The 24273-nt window shown below is 47.0% G+C and overlaps 1 protein-coding gene across 4 annotated transcripts in view; it reads left to right on the top strand.

Moving 5' to 3' along the window:
* The window catches only part of TPR (translocated promoter region, nuclear basket protein), a 196773-nt gene that overhangs the window by 141745 nt on the left and 30755 nt on the right, over nt 1–24273 (top strand). For all 4 annotated transcript variants that reach the window (XM_077277613.1, XM_077277611.1, XM_077277610.1 and 1 more), the window contains exons 31-33: nt 15562–15772; nt 19505–19648; nt 22563–22761. In XM_077277613.1, coding sequence (XP_077133728.1) covers nt 15562–15772; nt 19505–19648; nt 22563–22761 — 554 coding nt within the window. The remainder of the gene's footprint in view (nt 1–15561; nt 15773–19504; nt 19649–22562; nt 22762–24273) is intronic.

Genomic DNA, 24273 nt, shown 5'->3' with positions numbered 1-24273 from the left:
GGTCAGAATTGCAAAAAACGGCCAGGTCATTAAGGTCAAAATAGGCTGGGTCATGAAGGGGTTAAACTATTCTACGTTGTTCTCAGAGAGTCAAATAGCGTTCCTTCCATTCCGAGTCTTACTGTGCGGCTAAGCAGTACAGTACTGTACATCCACATATGGGGTATTGCCCCGTTCAGCTGAAATTGTGACAAATTTTGGTACCATTTTTACCCATTTTCCAGTATGAAAATGTAAAATCTGGAACTAAAACAAATTTGTAATAACAATGTGATTATTGTTTTTTTCACACCCCAATGGTATTCTAATTTGTGGCATGTGGTGTCAATATGCTCTCTGCACCCCTAGATGACTTCATTGAGTGTAGTTTGTAAAGTGAAGTCACTTATGTGGAGTTCTGACATCTCAGGGGCTCTGCCAATGTGACATGGCATCCTGAAACTAGTCCATCAAATCTGCATTGCAATATGGCTCTTCTTCCCTTCTGAGCTTTGCACTGTGCCTCAAAAGTAGTTTTTGACCACATATGGCGTATTGGTGCACTCAGGAGAAATTAAATAACCCATTTTGTGGTCCTTATTTTTGTTATCCCTTTTAAAAATTAAAAACTTTGGGCCAAAGTAACATTTTAGTGGAAAAAAAATTAGTAATTTTCCATGGACTCAACCCAATGTTATATAATTTTATGAATCGCCTGAGGATTAAACATGTTCTCTACACCGCTAGATGACTTAAGGTACCTTCACACGAAGCGACGCTGCAGCGATAGCGACAACGATGTCGATCGCTGCAGCGTCGCTGTTTGGTCGCTGGAGAGCTGTCACACAGACCGCTCTCCAGCGATCAACTATGCCGAGGTCCCCGGGTAACCAGGGTAAACATCGGGTAACTAAGCGCAGGGCCGCGCTTAGTAACCCGATGTTTACCCTGGTTACCAGCGTAAAATCTAAAAAAAACAAACAGCACATACTTACATTCACGTCCCCCTGCGTCCACTTCCTGACTGACTGAGCGCCGTACAGTGAGAGCAGAGCGGTGACGTCACCGCTGTGCTGCTTTCACTTTCACTTTGCGGCGCTGAGTCAGAGGAGGAAGCAGACTGCAGGGGACGCAATGTGAGTATGTGCTGTTTGTTTTTTTTACATTTTACGCTAGTAACCAGGGTAAACATCGGGTAACTAAGCGCGGCCCTGCGCTTAGTAACCCGATGTTTACCCTGGTTACCAGTGTAAAATATCGCTGGTATCGTTGCTTTTGCTTTCAAACACAACGATACACAGCGATCGGACGACCAAATAAAGTTCTGGACTTTATTCAGCGACCAGCGACATCACAGCAGGATCCTGATCGCTGCTGCGTGTCAAACGAAACGATATCGCTAGCGAGGACGCTGCAACGTCACGGATTGCTAGCGATATCGTTATAATGTCGTTTCGTGTGAAGGTACCTTTACTCAAGAGCTTTAGTTTTCCAAAATGTGATCACTTGTGGGGATTCCTGCTGTTTTACATGTCAGGTGCTCTTCAAATGTGAATTTGCATCCACAAATTGTCCCATAATGGAACTCCAGAACTCAAATAGTGCTCCTTCCCTTCCGAGCTCTGTCGTGTTGCCAAACAGTGGTTTTTCACCACATATCGCCTATATCTGTGTACTCGGAACACATTGCACAACAAATTGTATGGTTCTTTTCTCCTGTTACCCTTTAGAAAATGAAAGCATTGGGGCCGAAGCAACATTTTGCAGGAAAAATGTATTTTTTTCATTTTCACGACTGAATGTTATAAAATTCTGTGAAGCACTTGTGGGTTAGAGGTGCTCAACACATGTCTAGATAAGTTCCTTGGGTGGTATAGTTTCCAAAATGGGGTCACTTGTGGTGGGTGTCCACTGTTTAGGCACATCAGAGGCTCTCCAAACGCGACATTGCATGTAATATTTATTTCAGAAAAATTTGCACTCCAAAAGTCACATGGCGATCCTTCCCTTCGAGCTCTTCTGTGCGCCCAAACAGTGGTTTTCCTCCACATATGGAGCATCGGTGTACTTAAGAAATTGCACAGCAAATTGTAAAGTTGATTTTCTCTTGTTACCCTTGAGAAAATACATTTTTGTTTAAATCAACTTTTTTGTGGGAAAAATTAAAATGTTCAGTTTTTCTTTCCACATGGCTTTAATTCTTGTGAAGCTATTAAAGGTTTAATAAACTTCCGGAATGTGGTTTTGAGCACTTTGAGGGGTGCAGAATTTAGAATGATGTCACTTTTGGGTACTTTCTGGCATATAGGCCCCTCAAAGTCACTTCAAAAGTGATGTGGTCTCTTTTAAAAAAAAAAAAAAAAACTTTTGTAAATTTAACAAAATTATGCAGATGTAAAGTAGACATGTGGGAAATTATAAATTATTTTGCACCAGCATGTCTAACAGGTTTAAGGATCTAAATTTTGAAAATTGCAAAATTCTCAATTTCTTTCTCTCTTCATTGGGGGCACAGGTTACCATGGGTGTATGCTGCGGTCGCTAGGAGGCTGACACTATGGAAATAAGGAAAAAATAACTGCTCCTCGGCAGTATACACCCGCCCGACAGGCACAAGTCAACTCAGTTTTTGCTTAGTGTCTGTAGGATGCTTACCTGGATCTAACCACCAGATCTGCATTATCTTCTTTTACAGGAATTTTGTGTGTTTATTAATCATTTTCCCTTTCTTTTTCAGATTTATTCTTCGGGTAACAGGGTGCAGATTCTCACCCTGTTTTTCCCACATTTATGCGGCCGAGAGAGCAGTGTGGTATTACCCACATCGCCCACTCTCGGATCCGCTGGCAGGACTCTGTCCCCTGTCACTATTCGGGTGTTCAGGGTGACTCTTGGTGGCCAGTCCTCGCCTTTTCCCCTCCTCACCCCTCTTCTCGGAGAGGGCTGAGAGGAAGATTGTGGTCACACTTGGTGACCTCCCCCCTTCTCGTAAGGGATTGACGCAGTCTTCTGCACCGTCCGGAGACGATGCGGGAAGGAGGATGTTCTCTCCCAGGACCCTCTTCCTCTCCCGAGGGATCCTGACATGATTCTAATCCATGAAGAGGAGCCGGATTCAAGCAAGGTAGTGAGACTTCAACCTCCCCACGCCAGCGCTCACCTGATATTCAGGCTCCTGCACTAACTTTCAAATTTTGCGCCCCTTTTTCTCCATAACGCGCGGTTCCCGGCATTTTGCAGTCCTTGTTTCCCCCGGCTATTCTCAGTTTAGGCCACGCCTCCTTTTCTGGTTTAGCCTATCACAGCTGCACTTTCGTTTTCCAGCGCTGGGCACGCCCCCTTTCCTGTGCGTCTGTCCCGGCACTGGTGTTGGGTTCTCTCTCACACTGACACGCCCTCTCAGACATGTCAGCTTATCAGGATGCTGATTTCACTCTCTTCTCCTGGGAATGCCCCTCTTTCTGCGCACCTGAATGCAACCATAACCCCGCCCACTGCTCGCTTCAGCGTGGTGCGTGGCCTGGGAGTACAGCGTCCATCTTGGCAGCCGAGCTTCTTCAGCATCTCCACGGATAAGGAGGTGGACGCAGCTATCTGCGCTGTCGCTGCATATTCTCTGTGTGTCTGGTAGGCTCTGCATCCCCTGGCTTCTTTCTTCGGCTTAACTCCCCTCAGCAATATCGCCCTTATAGCGTCCTACTGCAGTTTTCACACAGACTCTACCTATGCCCAACCCCACAGAGGCCTCCGGCTACAATTTTACGGTGACCCACAACGCTTGTGCCCGCTGTAAGAGAAAGTGGGCTTCAGGCCAGCCGTCGCCCTTCTGTCTATCCTGCAGTCCTTCCACCATGTCCGTCCCTCAGGAAGCCCCTAATACTCTGGATGAGTGCACTCCCCTGGAGTGGGCTGTTGCCATGTCTGTCAGTCTCAGACCTGACTAAAGTGTTCCAGTCCCTGGTACAGGTCCTGCAACGCATGCCGCTTCTATCCTCTGCCACCAGTGCCACGAACGCCTCCCACGGTGATCCGCACGCACCTGACCACGACTCTCACAGGGACAGATTAGAGAAAAGATCTGGGAAGAGGACTCTTGTCTAACTCCTCATCCAGTTCACCGGACCCCGCAGCGTCATCTAGAATACCTCTCTACCTGTTCCCCCTCCTCAAAGGCGGACATCGGGTCGGATGTAGTTTCTCAATCGGAGTCGGATTCAGATGCAGATCAGACCTCCGGGACGCAGGATATGGTAGATAGCCTTATTTTCCCGTCTCCCATGACAGCACACCTGAGAGAGGGATCCGCCCAGTCAGGACAGGAAACCTACTGAAATAAAAGGGCGGTACCTCTCCCTCGCTTCAGTTGGGTTTCCTGTCCTGATGGGAGCCCTAGTGCTGAATCACGGCGGAGAAATTCCAGACCTGCTTACCCAGGGTCCAATATGCCACTCTCAGGTGAAGGGCTTCCATCTTGCAGCCTGGAATTTGAGAGGGCATTACTGAGTCGGCAGGGGTTTTCACCAGGGCTATTCTCCACCTTGTTGAAAAGTAGAAAACCGGTCACGTCAAGAATTTATGGTAGAACATGGAAGAAGTTTCTAGATTTTTCGGGACAACCTTTGGGGGATGAGGCTCCTGTGGGTACTATTTTAGCGTTTCTCCAAGCGGGTTTACAACTAAGGTTGGCAACCAATACGCTCAAGGTACAAGTGTCGGCGTTAGGAGCCTTATATAATTGTAATCTAGCCTCCAATAGGTGGCTGTCCTGCTTTATAAAATCATGTAGTAGATCTAGACCGGTGGTAGTTCAGAGGGTTCCCCTGTGGGATTTGAATATGGTTTTAGAAGCTCTAACTAGGAGTCCATTTGAGCCTTTGCAGGAATCATCGGTAAAACTCCTCACTCTTAAAATAGTGCTTCTGGTAGCGTTGACATCAGCCCGTAGGGTGAGTGACTTACAACCCCTGTCTATTTCCCCTCCTTACACACAAATATTTGAGGACATGGTGGTTCTGAGACCAGATCCGGCATATCTACCGAAAGTGGTACTTACAATTTCCTGACTCCTATGGAATTTATTACCCTCTTTCTGTGATAATCCTAGGAACCCAGGGGAAGAAAAGTTTCATACACTGGATGTAAGAAGGTCCATTTTACAATACATATCCTTGACCAGTCAGTGGAGGAAGGATCAGTCCCTATTTGTAGCTTTCCAGGGTAGCAGGAAGGGATATGGGGTATCCAAAGGTACTATTGCTAGGTGGATTAGTGTTATGATCCTTAGTGGCTGAGGATCACCAATAGACCAGCAAGTGAATAAACTTAGGACAAGCTCTAGGGAGATGGTAACTGGACTGATCGCAAATCTGAACCTATCCAACACAAATAGAGGTAGCCGGGGAACGTGCCTAAAAAATTCCTAGACGTCTCGAGCCAGCCTGAGGAACTAGCTACCCCTAAAGAGAGAGAATTTCTCTCGCTTGCCTCCAGAGAAATAATCCCCAAAGATATAGAAGCCCCCAACAAATATTAACGGTGAAGTAAGAAGAAGGCACATACATAGGGATGAAATCAGATTCAGCAAAAGAGGCCCACTAGTACTAGAAAGCAGAAAATAGAGCAGGGGTCTATGCGATCAATAAAAAACCCTTACAAAATATCCATCCTGAGATTTCAAGAACCCACGCACCGACTAACGGTGTGTGAGAAGAAACTCAGTCCACTAGAGCAACCAGCAAGCGAGGGAATCACATTTTAGCAAGCTGGACAAGAAAACATGATAAACACTGCTGATCAAAAAATGAGCAAACAAAACTTAGCTTGTCCTGGATGGACTGGGAGCAAGGTAGTCAGAAGGAATCTGAGTAGCACTGATTACATCGACAGCCGGCAACAAGTGAAAGAGAAACAGAGCTATATAGGAACCTCCCAGAGGATAATGAACCAGCTGATAGCCAGAGACCAGCAGGATAACAAACAAAGCCACCAGGGGGAGCCCAAAGCAAAAGTCACACCATACCACCAGTGACCACAAGAGGGAGCCTGAAAACAGAGTTCACAACAGTACCCCCCCCCTTGAGGAGGGGTCACCGAACCCTCATGAAAACCCCCAGGGCGATCAGGATGAGCCAGATGGAAGGCACAAACCAAATCGGCCGCATGAACATCAGAGGTGACAACCCAAGAATTATCCTCCTGACCATAGCCCTTCCACTTAACTAAATACTGGAGCCTCCGTCTAGAAATACGAGAATCCAAGATCTTCTCCACCACGTATTCCAATTCTCCCTCAACCAGCACCGGGGCAGGAGGCTCAACCGGAGGAACCGCAGGCACCACATACCTCCGCAACAACGAGCGATGGAACACATTATGAATAGCAAATGATGCCGGGAGGTCCAGACGAAATGACACAGGGCCAAGGACTTCCAGAATCTTATAAGGACCGATAAACCGAGGCTTGAACTTAGGAGAGGAGACCTTCATAGGAACGAAGCGAGAAGACAACCACACCAAGTCCCCAACGCGAAGTCAGGGACCCACACAGCGACGGCGGTTGGCAAAGAGCTGAGCCTTCTCTTGTGACAGCTTCAAATTGTCCACCACATGATTCCAAATCTGATACAACCTATCAACCACAACATCCACTCCAGGACAGTCAGAAGGCTCCACCTGACCCGATGAAAAACGAGGATGAAACCCCGAATTACAAAAAAAAGGAGAAACCAAAGTAGCAGAACTAGCCCGATTATTAAGGGCAAACTCGGCCAATGGCAAAAAAGTAACCCAGTCGTCCTGATCAGCAGAAACAAAACATCTTAAATAAGTCTCCAAGGTCTGATTAGTTCGCTCGGTTTGGCCATTCGTCTGAGGATGGAAGGCCGACGAAAAAGACAAATCAATGCCCAATTTAGCACAAAAGGTCCGCCAAAATCTAGACACAAACTGGGATCCTCTGTCAGAAACAATGTTCTCAGGAATCCCGTGCAAACGAACCACATTTTGAAAAAACAGTGGAACCAACTCCTCGGAGGAGGAAGGCAACTTAGGCAAGGGCACCAAATGGGCCATCTTAGAAAAATGATCACACACCACCCAGATGACAGACATTCTCTGAGAGACAGGGAGATCTGAAATAAAGTCCATGGAAATGTGCGTCCAAGGCCTCTTCGGGACAGGCAAAGGTAACAGCAAACCACTGGCACGAGAACAGCAAGGCTTAGCCCGAGCACAAATTCCACAAGACTGCACAAAGGAACGCACATCCCGCGACAAGGAAGGCCACCAAAAAGACCTGGCCACCAAGTCTCTGGTACCAAATATTCCAGGATGGCCCGCCAACACCGAAGAATGAACCTCGGAGATGACTCTGTTGGTCCATCTATCCGGGACAAACAGTCTATCCGGTGGACAGCGGTCAGGTCTATCCGCCTGAAACTCTTGCAGCACACGTCGCAAATCTGGGGAGATGGCAGACAAAATCATCCCTTCTCTAAGGATACCAGCCGGCTCTGAATCTCCAGGAGAGTCAGGCACAAAACTCCTAGAAAGAGCATCAGCCTTCACATTCTTTGAACCAGGCAGGTACGAGACAATGAAATCAAAACGAGAGAAAAACAACGACCAACGAGCCTGTCTGGGATTCAGCCGTTTGGCCGACTCGAGATAAATCAAATTCTTGTGATCAGTCAAGACCACCACACGATGCTTAGCTCCCTCGAGCCAATGTCGCCACTCCTCAAATGCCCACTTCATAGCCAACAGCTCCCGATTACCGACATCATAATTCCGCTCGGCAGGCGAAAACTTTCTTGAAAAGAAAGCACATGGCTTCATCACAGAGCCATCGGAGCTTCTCTGCGACAAAACAGCCCCCGCTCCAATTTCGGAAGCATCAACCTCCACCTGGAAGGGAAGTGAGACATCTGGCTGACATAAGACCGGAGCCGAAGAAAACCGACGCTTCAGCTCCCGAAAGGCCTCCACAGCCGCAGAGGACCAGTTAGTCACATCCGAACCTTTCTTGGTCAAATCCGTCAAAGGCTTAACAACACCAGAAAAATTAGCTATGAAGCGACGGTAGAAATTAGCAAAACCCAAGAACTTCTGAAGACTCTTAACAGATGTAGGCTGCGTCCAGTCATGAATAGCCTGAACCTTGACTGGGTCCATCTCAATAGTAGAAGGAGAAAAAATGAAACCCAAAAAAGAAATCTTCTGGACTCCAAAAAGACATTTTGAGCCCTTCACAAATAATAAAGCATTGTCACGCAGGACCTGAAAGACCATCCTGACCTGCCTAACATGAGACTCCCAATCATCCGAAAAAAACAGAATATCATCCAGATACACAATCATAAACTTATCCAGATATTCACGGAAGATGTCGTGCATAAAGGACTGAAAGACTGAAGGAGCATTAGAAAGTCCAAAAGGCATCACCAAGTACTCAAAATGGCCTTCAGGCGTATTAAATGCAGTTTTCCATTCATCACCCTGTTTTATACGCACAAGGTTATACGCACCGCGAAGATCTATCTTGGTGAACCAACTAGACCCCCTAATGCGAGCAAACAAATCAGTTAACAATGGCAAAGGATACTGAAATTTGACCGTGATTTTATTCAAAAGGCGATAATCAATACAAGGTCTCAGGGAACCATCCTTCTTAGCCACAAAAAAGAATCCTGCACCAAGAGGGGATGAGGACGGGCGAATATGTCCCTTCTCCAAAGACTCCTTTATATAACTCCGCATGGCAGCATGCTCCGGCACAGATAAATTGAAAAGTCGTCCCTTAGGAAACTTACTACCAGGAATCAAATTTATAGCACAATCACAGTCCCTATGAGGAGGTAGAGAATTGAGTTTGGGCTCCTCAAATACATCCTGGTAGTCTGACAAAAACGTAGGGACTTCAGAAGGAGTGGACGAAGCAATTGACACCACAGGAGCGTCACCATGAATTCCCTGACAACCCCAACTTGACACAGACATAGCTTTCCAATCCAGGACTGGATTATGAGTCTGCAACCATGGTAGACCCAACACGACAACATCATGCAAATTATGCAATACAAGGAAGTGAATCACCTCCTGATGAACAGGAGTCATGCACATGGTCACTTGTGTCCAGTACTGAGGTCTATTCGTAGCCAATGGTGTAGAATCAATTCCCCTTAGTGGAATAGGGAATTTTAAAGGCTCTAAATCAAAACCACAGCGCCTGGCAAATGACCAATCCATAAGACTCAGGGCAGCACCTGAATCTACAAAAGCATTAACCGGGTAAGATGACAGGGAACAAATCAGGGTAACAGACAAAATGAACTTAGGCTGTAAAGTACCAATGGTGACAGATTTATCAACCTTTTTGCGCTTAGAGCATGCTGAGATAACATGAGCTGAGTCACCACAGTAAAAGCACAACCCATTTTGCCGTCTATAATTTTGCCGTTCACTTCTGGTCAAAATTCTGTCACATTGCATAGATTCAGGTGTCTGTTCAGAAGACACCGCCAAATGGTGCACAGGTTTGCGCTCCCGCAAACGCCGATCAATCTGAATGGCCAGAGTCATTGACTCATTCAGACCTGCAGGCGTAGGGAACCCCACCATGACATTCTTAATGGCTTCAGAAAGACCTTCTCTGAAATTTGCAGCCAGGGCACACTCATTCCACTGAGTAAGCACCGACCATTTCCGAAATTTCTGGCAGTACACCTCTGCTTCATCTTGCCCCTGCGAGAGGGCCAATAACGCTTTTTCAGCCTGGTTCTCAAGATTAGGTTCCTTATAGAGCAATCCCAGGGCCAGAAAAAATACATCTACACTAAGCAATGCAGGATCCCCTGGCGTCAATGCGAAGGCCCAATCTTGAGGGTCGCCACGCAAAAAGGAAATGATAATCTTAACTTGCTGAACGGCATCACCAGAGGAACGAGGTTTCAAAGAAAGAAACAACTTACAATTGTTCTTAAAATTCAGGAACCTAGATCTATCTCCAGAAAACAACTCCGGAATAGGTATTCTAGGCTCAGACATAGGACTGTGAATAACAAAATCCTGAATACTTTGAACCCTAGCAGCAAGATGATCCAGACTGGAAGCCAAGCTCTGGACATCCATGTCAGCAGCTGAACTCAGAGCCACACCAAGATTAAGAGGAGGAGAGAAGCTAGCCACAGCAGCTAGACACACGGCAAAAAAAAAAAAAAAATTCTCAAGGCTTCTTTTCTCCTGCTTCTGCCATGCAATTAACACTTTCTGGGCCGGCTGTACTGTTATGATCCTTAGTGGCTGAGGATCACCAATAGACCAGCAAGTGAATAAACTTAGGACAAGCTCTAGGGAGATGGTAACTGGACTGATCGCAAATCTGAACCTATCCAACACAACTAGAGGTAGCCGGTGAACGTGCCTAAAAAATTCCTAGACGTCTCGAGCCAGCCTGAGGAACTAGCTACCCCTAAAGAGAAAGAAAGCCCTCGCTTGCCTCCAGAGAAATAATCCCCAAAGATATAGAAGCCCCCAACAAATATTAACGGTGAAGTAAGAAGAAGGCACATACATAGGGATGAAATCAGATTCAGCAAAAGAGGCCCACTAGTACTAGAAAGCAGAAAATAGAGCAGGGGTCTATGCGATCAATAAAAAACCCTTACAAAATATCCATCCTGAGATTTCAAGAACCCACGCACCGACTAACGGTGTGTGAGAAGAAACTCAGTCCACTAGAGCAACCAGCAAGCGAGGGAATCACATTTTAGCAAGCTGGACAAGAAAACATGATAAACACTGCTGATCAAAAAATGAGCAAACAAAACTTAGCTTGTCCTGGATGGACTGGGAGCAAGGTAGTCAGAAGGAATCTGAGTAGCACTGATTACATCGACAGCCGGCAACAAGTGAAAGAGAAACAGAGCTATATAGGAACCTCCCAGAGGATAACGAACCAGCTGATAGCCAGAGACCAGCAGGATAACAAACAAAGCCACCAGGGGGAGCCCAAAGCAAAAGTCACACCATACCACCAGTGACCACAAGAGGGAGCCTGAAAACAGAGTTCACAACAGATTAGGGAGGCTATTACCTTATACTATGATGCACGTGGTGCCCAGATCCCTGAAGGCATCAAGGCTCACTCCACCAGAGCTGTGGCTACTTCCTTGGGCAGAAAAAGCAGAGGTATCGATTGATCAGATTTGTAAGGCCGCTACCTGGTCCTCACTGTCAACCTTTTTTAAACACTACCGACTGGATCTATCCTCCTCGTCTGACTTTACCTTTGGTAGAAGGGTGCTGCAAGCGGTGGTCCCTCCCTAAGGTGTTCCTTTCTCCAAAAATCTCTCTGGTGTGCTGTCATGGGAGACGGGAAAACACCAAGGTTACTTACCGGTAGCCGGTTTTTCCAGAGCCCATGACAGTACCTGTATATTCCCTCCCTTTTTTTCACCCTTTGGTGCGCTCTTTTAGCTGGGTGTTTTTTTTTTTATTATTATAATGTGGTGGTAGATTGCCATGTGAACTAACCAAGGGGGGCCTCTCATGCTCTGAAAACCAACTGAAGCGAGGGAGAGGTACCGCCCTTTTATTTCAGTAGGTTTCCTGTCCTGACTGGGCGGATCCATCTCTCAGGTGTGCTGTCACGGGCTCTGGAAAAACCAGCTACCGGTAAGTAACCTTGGTGTTTCGGCTATTATTCAATCCCTCGAACTTGAGGAAGACGCTGCTACCCAGGAGGACTCCATTTCATTTAGATGGTTGAAACGGCCCTCCAGAGTTTTTCCCCATCACAAAGAGTTTGAGAATACTACCTCTAGACACTGGGAACAACCCGGAAAACGTTTTCCAGGATGAAAGCGTCTGGACATTTAATACCCCTTTAGTCCTGATCTTGTCAGCAAATGGTCCGAATCCCCTAAGGTAGATCCGCCAGTGTCTCCTTTATCCTCGCAGACAGTTGTGTCCATTCCCGATGCGGCATCTCTCAAGTACTATACGGACAGACAAATTGAAGCTTTAACCAAATCAGCCTTTGAAGCGTCCGGCACCTCTATCTGCCCCAATTTCGCCTCTTGAGTGGCGAAAGCCGTGTCTGCCTGGGCTAAGATACTTCGCAGGGGCATCGTAACTTCGGCTCCTTCAGAGGAGCTAGCGGATTTAGTGGACCAGATTGCACACGCGGGGAAATATCTCTTAAATGCCTCCCTGGCCTCGCTGTGTCCTTTGGCTGAAGGCATGGAACGCATACCCCGCTTCTAAGAAGTCTCACTGGCCTACCGTTCCAGGGCTTCAGGCTCTTTGGCACAAAGCTGGACCAGATCATCTCGGACGCTACTGGTGGAAAAAGCACCTCTCTACCTCAATCCAAGCCTAAGCGCCCTTTCAATAGACGAGGACCCCAGTCCTTTCGCCCCTTCAGGCCTTTCTCTACCTCAGGCGGTTCCTCTCAGCAGGGACCGCTCTTCCGCTCAGGGGGAAAGAAGAAAACCTTCCTTCTAAGAGGCGGAGGCTTGGTTATCGGTGGTCGAGGCCTGGGTCAGGGAGATCGTTACATCAGGCTACAAAATAGAATTTTCTTTGCCAGCAGGAAGACTATTTCTTCTCTCGTCCACCCAAGCAGCCTTCCCATGTCCCAGGGCTTCTCCAGGCCGTCGCTTCCCTCCTCGCCTCAGGGATAATCGTCCCAGTTCCATACCGCAAGCGGTTTTCGGGTTTTTACTCAAATCTTCTCGTGGTTCCAAAAAAAGACGGCGCTCACCGCCCGATTTTGGATCTCAAGCAGTTGAATCGCCACCTTCGGATTCAACACTTCAAGATGGAGTCTCTGCGCTCGGTGATCGCTTCCATGGAATCGGGGGAATATCTGTGCTCTGGACATTCAGGAGGCGTACCTGCATATTCCTATTTGTCAATAGCATCAGAGGTTCCTTCATTTTGTGATCCAGGAGGAACATTACCAGTTCACAGCTCTCCCGTTCGGCCTGGCGTCCGCCCCCAGGGTCTTCACAAAGGTAATGGCGGCGGTCATGGCCATCCTTCGTTCAAAGGGAATTCTCATAATCCCCTATCTTGACGATCTCCTGTTCAAGGGTCCATCTCGCCGGGACTGAGGCCAGAATCTCCAGATCACTCTGGTCACGCTGATCCGTCTCGGTTGGATAATCAACAAAGACAAGTCGACCTTAATTCCTACTCAACGTCTCGAGTTCCTGGGCAAGGAATTCGAAACCATTCAAGCTCGGGTCCTCCTCCCAAAGGAGAAGTTCCTTTGTCTCCGACAGGACATCAAAGCCTTAAAGTGCCCTGTTCCTCTGCCTCTACGGCTCTGCATGAGAGTACTAGGGAAGATAGTCGCTTCCATGGAAGCAGTTCCTTATGCTCAGTTCCATACTCGCCCGCTCCAGCTGGCTCTCCTGTCTGCCTGAGACAGGAGCCCACTTTCCCTGGATATTCCAATTCGCCTACCTCTCAATGTGAAGCAGTCGCTCACTTGGTGGACACTTTTCACCTCCATTCTGTGCGGGAGGTCATTTCTCCCCCTCCGCTGGCAGGTCATCACCACCGACGCCAGTCTTCAGGGGTGGGGTGCGGTCTTTCAACATCTCACAGCGCATGGTCGCTGGAATGTTCAAGAGACCCTCTCTTGGAGATCGGGGCAATCTTCCTTGCCCTCCTCTGCTGGCAGTCCTTCCTCATGGGAAAACTGGTCCGCAGTCAGTCGGACAAGGCCACGGCCGTGGCTTACATAAACCACCAGGGCGGGACTCGCAGCAAGCAGGTCATGAGGGAGGCGGCAAAAATTCTGCGGTGGGCAGAAAACCATGTCCCCGCCATATCAGCTGTCCACATTCCAGGGGTGGATAATTGGGAAGCCAACTTTCTCAGCCGTCGGGCTCGTGTCAGGCGAGTGGTCTCTCCACCCCACCGTCTACAACCAAATTGGTTGAGGTGGAGCGTTCCGGATGTCGACCTAATGGCTTCCCGAACAAACCACAAGGTTCCCCAGTACGTATCCAGGTCTCGGGACCCGACGCCCTTGTGATCTCGTGGGCCCAGTTCCAGATTCCTTATCTGTTTCGATTCGGGCCTTTCTCTAAGTACCTTAAAGGGTCAGGTTTCCGCTCTGTTCATCCTCTTCCAAAGGGACCTGGCTTCCCTTCCCCAGGTAAACTAATTCAGAACATTTCCTTTTCCCTACTTTCATGGAAGGTGGCTTTCCTGGTCGCCATCACCTCTATTAGGAGAGTCTCCGAGTTGGCGGCATTATCCTGCCGTTCTCCTTTCCTGATTCATTCTGCCCCAGGATAAAGTAGTCTTTCGGACTGTTCCTTCCTTTCTACCAAAAGTAGTTTCGGCTTTTCACATCAACGAGGACATCGTCCTTCCTTCCTTCCTTGTGCCCTTCCCCCGTTCATCCCTTGGAGAAATCTCTCCACAAGCTGGATTTGGTCAGGGCTATCCGAGTCTATCTTACCAGAACTGCTTCTTTTTGCCAGTTTGATCCTCTATTTGTCGGCACTCTGAAGATCGTCGGAAGGAGCTCCCCGCCTCTAAATCCACTATTGCTCGTTGGATTCGTTCGGCGGTTCTGGAGGCTTACCACGTTCAAGATAAACAGCCTCCTCTGGGGGTGAGGGCTCACTCTACCTGGCCTGTGGGAGCTTCCTGGGCCGTTCGTCACCAGGCTTCGGCTTTGCAGGTTTGCAAAGCTGCAACCTGGTCATCCCTTCACACTTTCGTAAGGTTCTACAAGGTGCATGCTCAGGCTTCTGCGGACGCAGGCCTGGGTAGGAAGATACTGCAGGCGGCAGTTTCCCACCAGCCGGCCTAAGTCGTCTTCTCTCTAATATTTTCCCCACCCGTGGGACTGCTTTTGTACATTCCATGGGTAACCTATGTCCCCCAATGAAGCGAGCAGGAAAGAGAGATTTTTGGTACTTACCGTAAAATCTTTCTTGGAGCCTTCAATGGGGGACACAGCACCCTCCCTTTATGTTGTACCCTTTTGGCCAATGTGCCGTTGTTTTGGGTTGGTACATAGGTTTAGTTTGTTTAAAGTTGCTCCTACTACTGCTTTAGCAGCAACTGAGTTGACTTGTGCCTGTCGGAGGGTGTATACTGCCAAGGAGGAGTTATTTTTTCCTTATTTGCATAGTGTCAGCCTCCTAGTGACAGCAGCATACACTCATGGTAACCTGTGTCCCACAATGAAGGCTCCAAGAAAGAGATTTTACGGTAAGTACCAAAAATCCCTCTCTTCTCAAATTCTAATATTTTCATGAATAAAGCAAAAAATGTCAACTAAATTTACCATTAACCTAAAGTACTATGTATCCCTGAAAAAAAACATCTAAGAAACACTGGGACACATTGAAGCTTTGCCAGAGTTATCACATAAAGTGACGCTGGTCAGAATTGTTAGATTTGGCTGGGTCAGGAAGGTGAAAACAGGCTTGAGGATGAAAGGGCTAAAATTCTGGAAATGTGAATATTGAAATTGGAGCTTGTGTTTTTTATCTTGCTGGTATTCCTCAATCTGCCTTAAATTTTGCAAACATGTTTCCATTTCTATGGTAGGTTAAATGCAGCCCTGAATACATGTCAGAGTCAATGTCAAAGTGCTAAAGAAGATGCTGTAAAATTTAAGAATGAAAAGGAAAATCTTCAGAAAGAGCTTAATACCAAAGTGACAGATATACAAGAAAAGATAAAACATGTCAACCAAGTGAAAAAAATTGGAAGGAGGTACAAGACTCAGTATGAAGAGTTAAAGGCTCTGCATGATCAGGTGAGATGGACTCTTGTATTAATAAGGTAAGGTATATTTAAGTAGCCGCAGATTTATTTATTTATTTTTTAATCTAAACTCATGATTGCGGCCTTGCTAAAAATATATTCAACTAAAAGTCACATTTATTTGTGAATGAAAATGTTAGAATATTGTACATGTATTTGGATGTGTGCTTGAGGAGGTGGTACTAGTTTCTCTCACTTTGTGCTGTTTTGGAAATTGTAAGGGTATGTGCGCAAGGCATCTTTTTTTTAGATTTGGCAGAACATGAGTTTTTCAGACAACTCTCCAGAAAACACTACCATTTTTTTGGTCCCATGGTCCAGAGCATTTTTCCGATGGGTTCAGTTTCCAGCAAATCTTTATTTGGCTTTTTTTTTTAAGAATTGTTGCGCTTTTTAGATCATTTTTATTACTGTTATTGTGGTTTTCTGGTCCTTTTTACCATACTATTTAATAATAAAAAAAGCTGCTAGTGTGTTGTGGTTATGGTAAAATGCTCCAATAGACATCCAGGTGTTTTCTGGGCATATTTTGAGCTTTCATCAATGAGTACAGAGCAGAAAACGCCAGAAGAATGGAGGATTATTAATTTTTATTAATCTTTATTTTTATATAGTGCTAACATATTCCGCAGCGCTTTACAGTTTTGCACACATTATCATCGCTGTCCCTGATGGGGCTCACAATCTAAATTCCCTATCAGTATGTCTTTGAAATGTGGGAGGAAACCGGAGTACCCGGAGGAAACGTATCGGGTATTCTAGAATATGTATGTAGTTTAATTATGAAGATTTTAGAATCATACATTGAATACACAGGATTCGGCCTGCCGCGACCAATTAGCAAAGCGTGGTTCAAATCCCCCGCCGGACTGCACCTGTTGCTGATTGTTCGCGGCTGGCCACGGAGTATATAGCGCAGTCCACGGAGTATATAGCGCAGTCCACGGAGTATATAGCGCAGTCCACGGAGTATATAGCGCAGTCCACGGAGTATATAGCGCAGTCCACGGAGTATATAGCGCAGTCCACGGAGTATATAGCGCAGTCCACGGAGTATATAGCGCAGTCCACGGAGTATATAGCGCAGTCCACGGAGTATATAGCGCAGTGCACGGAGTGTATAGCGCAGTGCACGGAGTGTATAGCGCAGTGCACGGAGTGTATAGCGCAGTGCACGGAGTGTATAGCGCAGTGCACGGAGTGTATAGCGCAGTGCACGGAGTGTATAGCGCAGTGCACGGAGTGTATAGCGCAGTGCACGGAGTGTATAGCGCAGTGCACGGAGTGTATAGCGCAGTGCACGGAGTGTATAGCGCAGTGCACGGAGTGTATAGCGCAGTGCACGGAGTGTATAGCGCAGTGCACGGAGTGTATAGCGCAGTGCACGGAGTGTATAGCGCAGTGCACGGAGTGTATAGCGCAGTGCACGGAGTGTATAGCGCAGTGCACGGAGTGTATAGCGCAGTGCACGGAGTGTATAGCGCAGTGCACGGAGTGTATAGCGCAGTGCACGGAGTGTATAGCGCAGTGCACGGAGTGTATAGCGCAGTGCACGGAGTGTATAGCGCAGTGCACGGAGTGTATAGCGCAGTGCACGGAGTGTATAGCGCAGTGCACGGAGTGTATAGCGCAGTGCACGGAGTGTATAGCGCAGTGCACGGAGTGTATAGCGCAGTGCACGGAGTGTATAGCGCAGTGCACGGAGTGTATAGCGCAGTGCACGGAGTGTATAGCGCAGTGCACGGAGTGTATAGCGCAGTGCACGGAGGGTATAGCGCAGTGCACGGAGCGTATAGCGCAGTGCACGGAGGGTATAGCGCAGTGCACGGAGCGTATAGCGCAGTGCACGGAGCGTATAGCGCAGTGCACGGAGCGTATAGCGCAGTGCACGGAGCGTATAGCGCAGTGCACGGAGCGTATAGCGCAGTGCACGGAGCGTATAGCACAGCCCATGTAGTATATAGCAATGTGGGCATCATATCCCTGTTTAAAAAAAAAAAAGAATTAAAATAAAAAAGTTATATACTCGCCTTCCGTTGGCCCCTGGATCCAGGCGAAGCGTTTACCGATGCTCCTCACGCGCTCCGGTCCCAAGAGTGCATTGCGGTCTCACGAGATAAAGACGTAGCGGTCTCGAGAGACCGCTACTTCATCATCTCGCGAGATCGCAATGCTTGGAGTGGTCACCGGAGCGTCACAGGCCTGTTCTGGATACGGGGGGCCGACAGACGGTGAGTATATAACTATTTTTTATTATTTTTAACATTAGATCTTTTTACTATTGATGCTGCATAGGCAGCATCAACAGTAAAAGGTTGGTCACACAGGGTTAATAGCAGCGTTAACTAAGTGCGTTACACTGCGGCATAACGCGGTCCGTTACCGCTGCCATTAACCCTGTGTGAGCGCTGACTGCGGGGAGTATGGAGCGGGCACTGACTGTGGGGAGTAAGGAGCGGCCATTTTGCCGCCGGACTGTGCCCGTTGTTGATTGGTCGTGGCTGTTTTGCGGTGACCAATCAGCGACTTGGGATTTCCATGACAGACAGAAGGACAGACAAAGACGGAAGTGACCCTTAGACAATTATATAGTATATATATATATATATTATACTAGATGGTGGCCCGATTCTAATGCATTGGGTATTCTAGAATATGCATGTCCACGTAGTATATTGCCCAGCCACGTAGTATACAGCACAGAGCCACGTAGTATATTGCACAGCCACGTAGTATATTGGCCAGTCACGCAGTATATTGCCAAGCTACGTAGTATATTGCCCAGCCATGTATGTCACAGGATAAAAAATAAACATATACTCACCTTCCGAGGGCCCCTTGTAGTTCTGTCGCCTGTGTGCGGTGCAGGCGGCGGTCCCAGGGTGTGATGACGTCTCGGTCACATGACCGTGACGTCATGGCAGGTCCTTCTCGCGCAGGACCTGTGATGACGTCGCGGTCACTTGACCATGAAGTCATGGCAAGTCCTTCTCTCATACCATTCTTGCCTCCGGAACCTGCCGCTTGCATGGAGCGGTCACCGGAGCGTCGCGAGGAGCGAGAAAAGGCGGCTTAAGGTGAGTATATAATGATTTTTTATTTTTTAAAATATTTTTAACATTAGATGTTTTTACTATTGACGCTGCATAGGCAGCATCAATAGTAGAAACTTAGTCACACAGGGTTAATAGCGGCGGTAACGGAGTGAGTTACCCACGGCAAAACGCGGTACGTTACCGTTGGCATTAACCCTGTGTGAGCGGTGACTGGAGGGGAGTATGGAGCGGGCACTGACTGCGGGGAGTATGGAGCGGGTGCCGGGCACTGACTGCAGGGGAGTAGGGAGGGACTAATCAGAGTGTGCCCGTCGCTGATTGGTCGCGGCAGCCATGACAGGCAGCTGGCGCAACCAATCAGCGAGGTGGGATTTCCGTGACGGAAGTTGCCGACAGGCAGACGGAAGTACCCCTCAGACAGTTTAAAAAAAATAATAAATATATATATATATATATAACGCACACACACACCCTTTTTGGAAACCTGCAGGAGTTAAAAGGCATCAAAAGCTTGAACATGTGCACAGCAAGTGCTTTATACATAGGTATTCACCTGTTCATTATTTTGAGTGTTTTCTGAGCATTTTCCTGGCGGTTTTCACCTGAAAAAGATGTGTGCACATATTCTTATGCTGAATTCTATTACAAGGTCTTGTTTCTGTTCTCAGTTGGTTGCTGAAACTTCAGCAGCTAAAGCAAATCAGTTAGAAGAACGAGCCGCTCTAAAAGAACTTCAAGAATTGAGAGATTATCGGGCACAAGCTGAAGTCAAGCTCTCCGCTCTAGAAAGCAAGTTGGAAACTATGCAGAAGGTGACTTTTCTTGTTGGGTTGAAATGTGATCTGTCTGTATAATACTTTACGTAAGGAATTAAACTGGGAAGAAAAAAGCGCAATAGGGTCTTATCCAATGACAATGGGGTGTCAAGCAAAAGGGGAGATGTACTCACTTTGCTGAGTTGCTTAATGGCAACACATAAAGGGCATAAACAGCAGCTGCACAGATACCGGTTAAGAGGACAAGCACAGGAATAAGAGAAAACGACAGGAGGTATCAATCATGTGCTGCTGAGGTAGAATCCTTAAAATCAAATATTTTAATAGAACAGGTTTATAAGTCAATGCATTTCAAGGTCCTGACCTCTTAACCAGGACAAACCTTGTGAAACCTGTCCTGGTTTGTCCAGATGAAGAGGTCCGACATTGACTTGTAAACCTGATATCTCCCGTCGTTTTCTTTATACCTGTAGTATTTTACATGGGATCTGTCCGTATGGTGTTTTACATGGGATCTGTCCGTATGGTGTTTTACATGTTTATATAGGATTGATGTGAAAAAACACTGAGTCATTTCTGATATTTAGAAAGTAAACTTGGCGATGAAAGTGGATGTAGAACTGCTCTGCTGAGAATCCAGTATACAATAGGAGACCAGATGCAGTACGGATGTGGGAATAGACAATACATTAAAAATGGAGGCAGGCAAAAACTATCCTCCATGGCCATATGACAGCACAACACGTTATCTTGTGTGCGGAATACAGAACAGCTTTCCACAAACTTGGAAATTGAATTAAAAAAAAATCTGAAATGAGCAAGGGAAATATGTGAAGAATAAGCATACTAGTGTTTAGATATAAAATGGAGCAGAAATGGAGGTGTATCAGGGTATTTGATAAAAATAGAGGGAGAGGATTAAAGAGCTGTTGTGGTTACTATGCGCTGGGAGTGTTTTAGTGGTATGAGCCACTAGCTATGGAGCAACTGAATAAGGAAATGATAGTCATATGAAAGAATAGAAAACTCCATATCTAGTGGCTCATACCACTAAAACACACTCCCAGCGCACTAACAGCATCCCCTGATCCACCAGCATTTCTGCTCCGTTTTATTTACTACTTTTATTTATTACTAGTATGCTTATTCTTCACATATGTTATTTCCTTATTTCAGATTTATTTTTCAATTCAATCTCTAAGTTTGTTGTAAGGTGTTATCCTGTATTATGCTGACAAGATAGCGTGCTGTGCTGGTCGTATGATTATGGAGGACTGTTTTTGAGCACCTCTTTTTTGAATGTACTGTATTTATTCCCGCTAGTTGCACCCTATCATTGTGGTTTGTCCTGATGAGCAGGTTTGATCACAGTGAAATGTGTTGACGAATCCCCATCCATACCGCATCTGGTCTCCTATTGTATGTTGGATTTTCAGCCGCACAGTTTTATATCCACTTTCATCTCCTAAGTTTACTTAGGGTACCGTCTCACAGTGGCACTTTGGTCGCTACGACGGCACGATCCATGACGTTCCAGCGATATACTTACGATCTCGCTGTGTCTGACACGCTACTGCAATCAGGGACCCCGCTGAGAATCGTACGTTGTAGCAGATCGTTTGAAACTTTCTTTCGTTGTCAAGAGTCCCGCTGTGGCGGCATGATCGCATCATGTAACAAAGGTGTGCACGATATTGCATATGATGTAATATCGACCCTTTAAGGAGCCTTATCAAATGTCTTGGGATAAAAGCCAAACCAGAATCTGTTTGCTTTTGGCTTATATCTGAAGTCATGTGGCAAGGCTCGTTTAATGGTATGTGCAGAGGATCAGTAAATGCTGTGTAATTGTGCAGCGTCCAACCCACAGCAGCCAGATGTTACAGCACAGTGGATGGGATTTCAAGAAATCTCATGCCCAGTATGCGTGTACAGACGCCCGCAGCTCACCTGCGGAGACGGACATGTAGCGTGTCTTTCCAGACCGCAGCATGTGTATTTCTCTTGCGGAGACCTGAACCTCAGCAAGATAAATTTTGCCGATACCATCTACTCGACGCACGGTTCTGTGATCACATGTGGATTCACTTTCGTTCAATAGACATCGGCGCTTTGGAAGCAGCTGACATGTGCTGCGTCTAAAGTGCTGCCACTTGCAGATTTTCTCCACATGCACTAAAGGGTCCATAGTGACCATTACGATTGCTAGTTCTGGTAGGTGCCATTAAATTCAAGTCCTTTTCCTCTCTAAAAAGGCAATTTGAACATCCAAGCAAACATCCTCCAGGTAATTCCTTATCAGAGTGGGGTTTCTATACCATGACTAATGTGACCAAAGCCTTAACGTACCGTCACACTCAGCAACTTTGCAACGAGAACGACAACAATCCGTGACGTTGCAGCGTCCTGGATAGCGATCTCGTTGTGTTTGACACGCAGCAGCGATCTGGATCCCGCTGTGCCATCGCTGGTCGGAGCTAGAAGTCCAGAACTTTATTTTGTCGCCAGGTCGGCATGTATCGTCATGTTTGACATCAAAAGCAACGATGCCAGCAATGTTTGACATGGAGCTAACAACCAGCGAGAACGAGAAGTGAGTCGCCGTTACGTCACTGGATCGCTCCTGCATCGTTCTGGAGTTGCTGTGTTTGACGTCTCTACAGCGACCTAAACAGCGACGCTCCAGCGATCTAGTTTAGGTCGGCTCGTTGTCTATATTGCCGCAGCGTCGCTGAGTGTGACGGTAACTTTATACATCCCTCGTGTTATTAGAAAACGCTTGGTGCTTTTTTGGTATATACTATATAGGATGTTTTCTATCATAGCGTTGGTTTAAAGAGGGTAGCAAGAAGCATCTACAGACCTACGTCATACTGCTATTAAATTTGCAGGAAACTGCTGTAGTGATATACTCTGTACTTTCTATGCAAGCTGCCAATTTGTTTTCTAGACCACGGAAGAAAAAGAAAATGAATTTAAGGCACTACAGGAACAGATTACACAACTTCAATCAGAGCTCTCCAAAGTCCATAAAGACCTGCAAGACAAGACTGCACAAGAGGAGCAACTGCGGCAGCTAATGAATGAAAAGGAAGAGAAGACCAAGAAAACTCTCCTTGGCGCGAAGCAGAAGCTTGCACAGCTTACATGTAAGAGTGACATAGATTGCTCAGTGCGCATAGGCTGAAATAATTCTTTGCAGTGTTTACACAGGACGATGAACCTGCCGAGAACAATGATCTTTTGTGCTGCCTGCACAAAAGACCATTTCAGGCAATGGACGAGCATTTTGCTTATTCATTGGGTGAGCAGCAGCCTGTTTACATGGCAAGAGAATCATGAAACAAGTTATTTTAGCAACATTCATTCACGATTCTCTTGCAGATTTCCTGTTCACTAATTGTTTGAAGAGGCAGCAATGCATTTTGTTTTCCTTTTTTTTTTTTTTTTTTTAATACCATGTACAGATTGTATCTTTTATTAATAGTAGTACTTTTTATAGCTTGATCACATTCACTTGAATATGTTGACGCTGTAATGAATTATCCAAGGCATTAACCACTATGAAACGCACACCCGGTGCTTGGTAAGTAATAAATGGAATTCACTTGAGCACCATGGCTTCTTTAAATGGACTCTGGAAATTGACGTGACGTCATGAGCAGGCGTGACCAGCCTCACAGTCATCAGTCACTCATCAAGAGTGACTGGGCTGGGGGCTGCAGGGCGGGGCTAGGCAGGGATGTGCGGACGGGGCTAGGCAGGGATGATTGCGCGGGCACATCCCGGCGCCGGCACGCAGACCCCCGGCGCCGGCCCGCACATACCGGCGCCAGCCCGCACATACCGGCGCCGGTATGTGCGGGGGTCTGCGTGCCGGCGCCGGGATGTGCGGGCGGTGCTGGGGTCTGCGGTGGGTCTGCTGGCCGTGCTGGGGTCTGCTGCGGTGCGGTGGTGGTGGCGGCGGGGGTGTCTCTGTGTGCAGGCTTCGTCCGATGGGGCTACAAGTCCCATCGGGCTCTGCCTGCTACAGTGACAGTAAGTGACACATTAGCCAATGATGGGACAGTAGTAGTCCCATCATCCGGCTAATGTGTTGAATGTAAAAAATAAAAAAAAAACATACACATACAGAACATACATACAACACACACCATGTAACATGTGACATCATGCGACAACATGCAACATACGACATGCAATGACATGCACCATGCGACAACATGCAACATGCGACGACATGTGACATGCGCCATGCGATGACATGTGACAACATGCGACGACATCCACCATGCGATGACATGCGACATGTGACAACATACGACGACATGCACCATGCGACAACATGCAACATGTGACATGCACCATGCGGTGACATGCGACAACATGCACCATGCGACGACATGCGGTAACATGCAACACATGACATGCAACATGCGACGATGTGCAACATGTGACAGACGGCATGCACCATGCGGCAACATGTGACAACATGCACCATGCAGCGACATGCAACATATGACATGCAGCATGCAATGACACATGACATGCGACGACATGTGACATGCAACATGCGATGACATGCAGCATGCGATATGCACCATGCGACGACATGCAGCATTCAATGACATGCGGCGACATGCAGCATGTAATGACATGCG

The sequence above is a fragment of the Ranitomeya variabilis genome, chromosome 8, assembly GCF_051348905.1.
Source record: "Ranitomeya variabilis isolate aRanVar5 chromosome 8, aRanVar5.hap1, whole genome shotgun sequence".
NCBI lineage: Eukaryota > Metazoa > Chordata > Amphibia > Anura > Dendrobatidae > Ranitomeya > Ranitomeya variabilis.
This window is presented reverse-complemented; position numbering and strand designations above follow the sequence as displayed.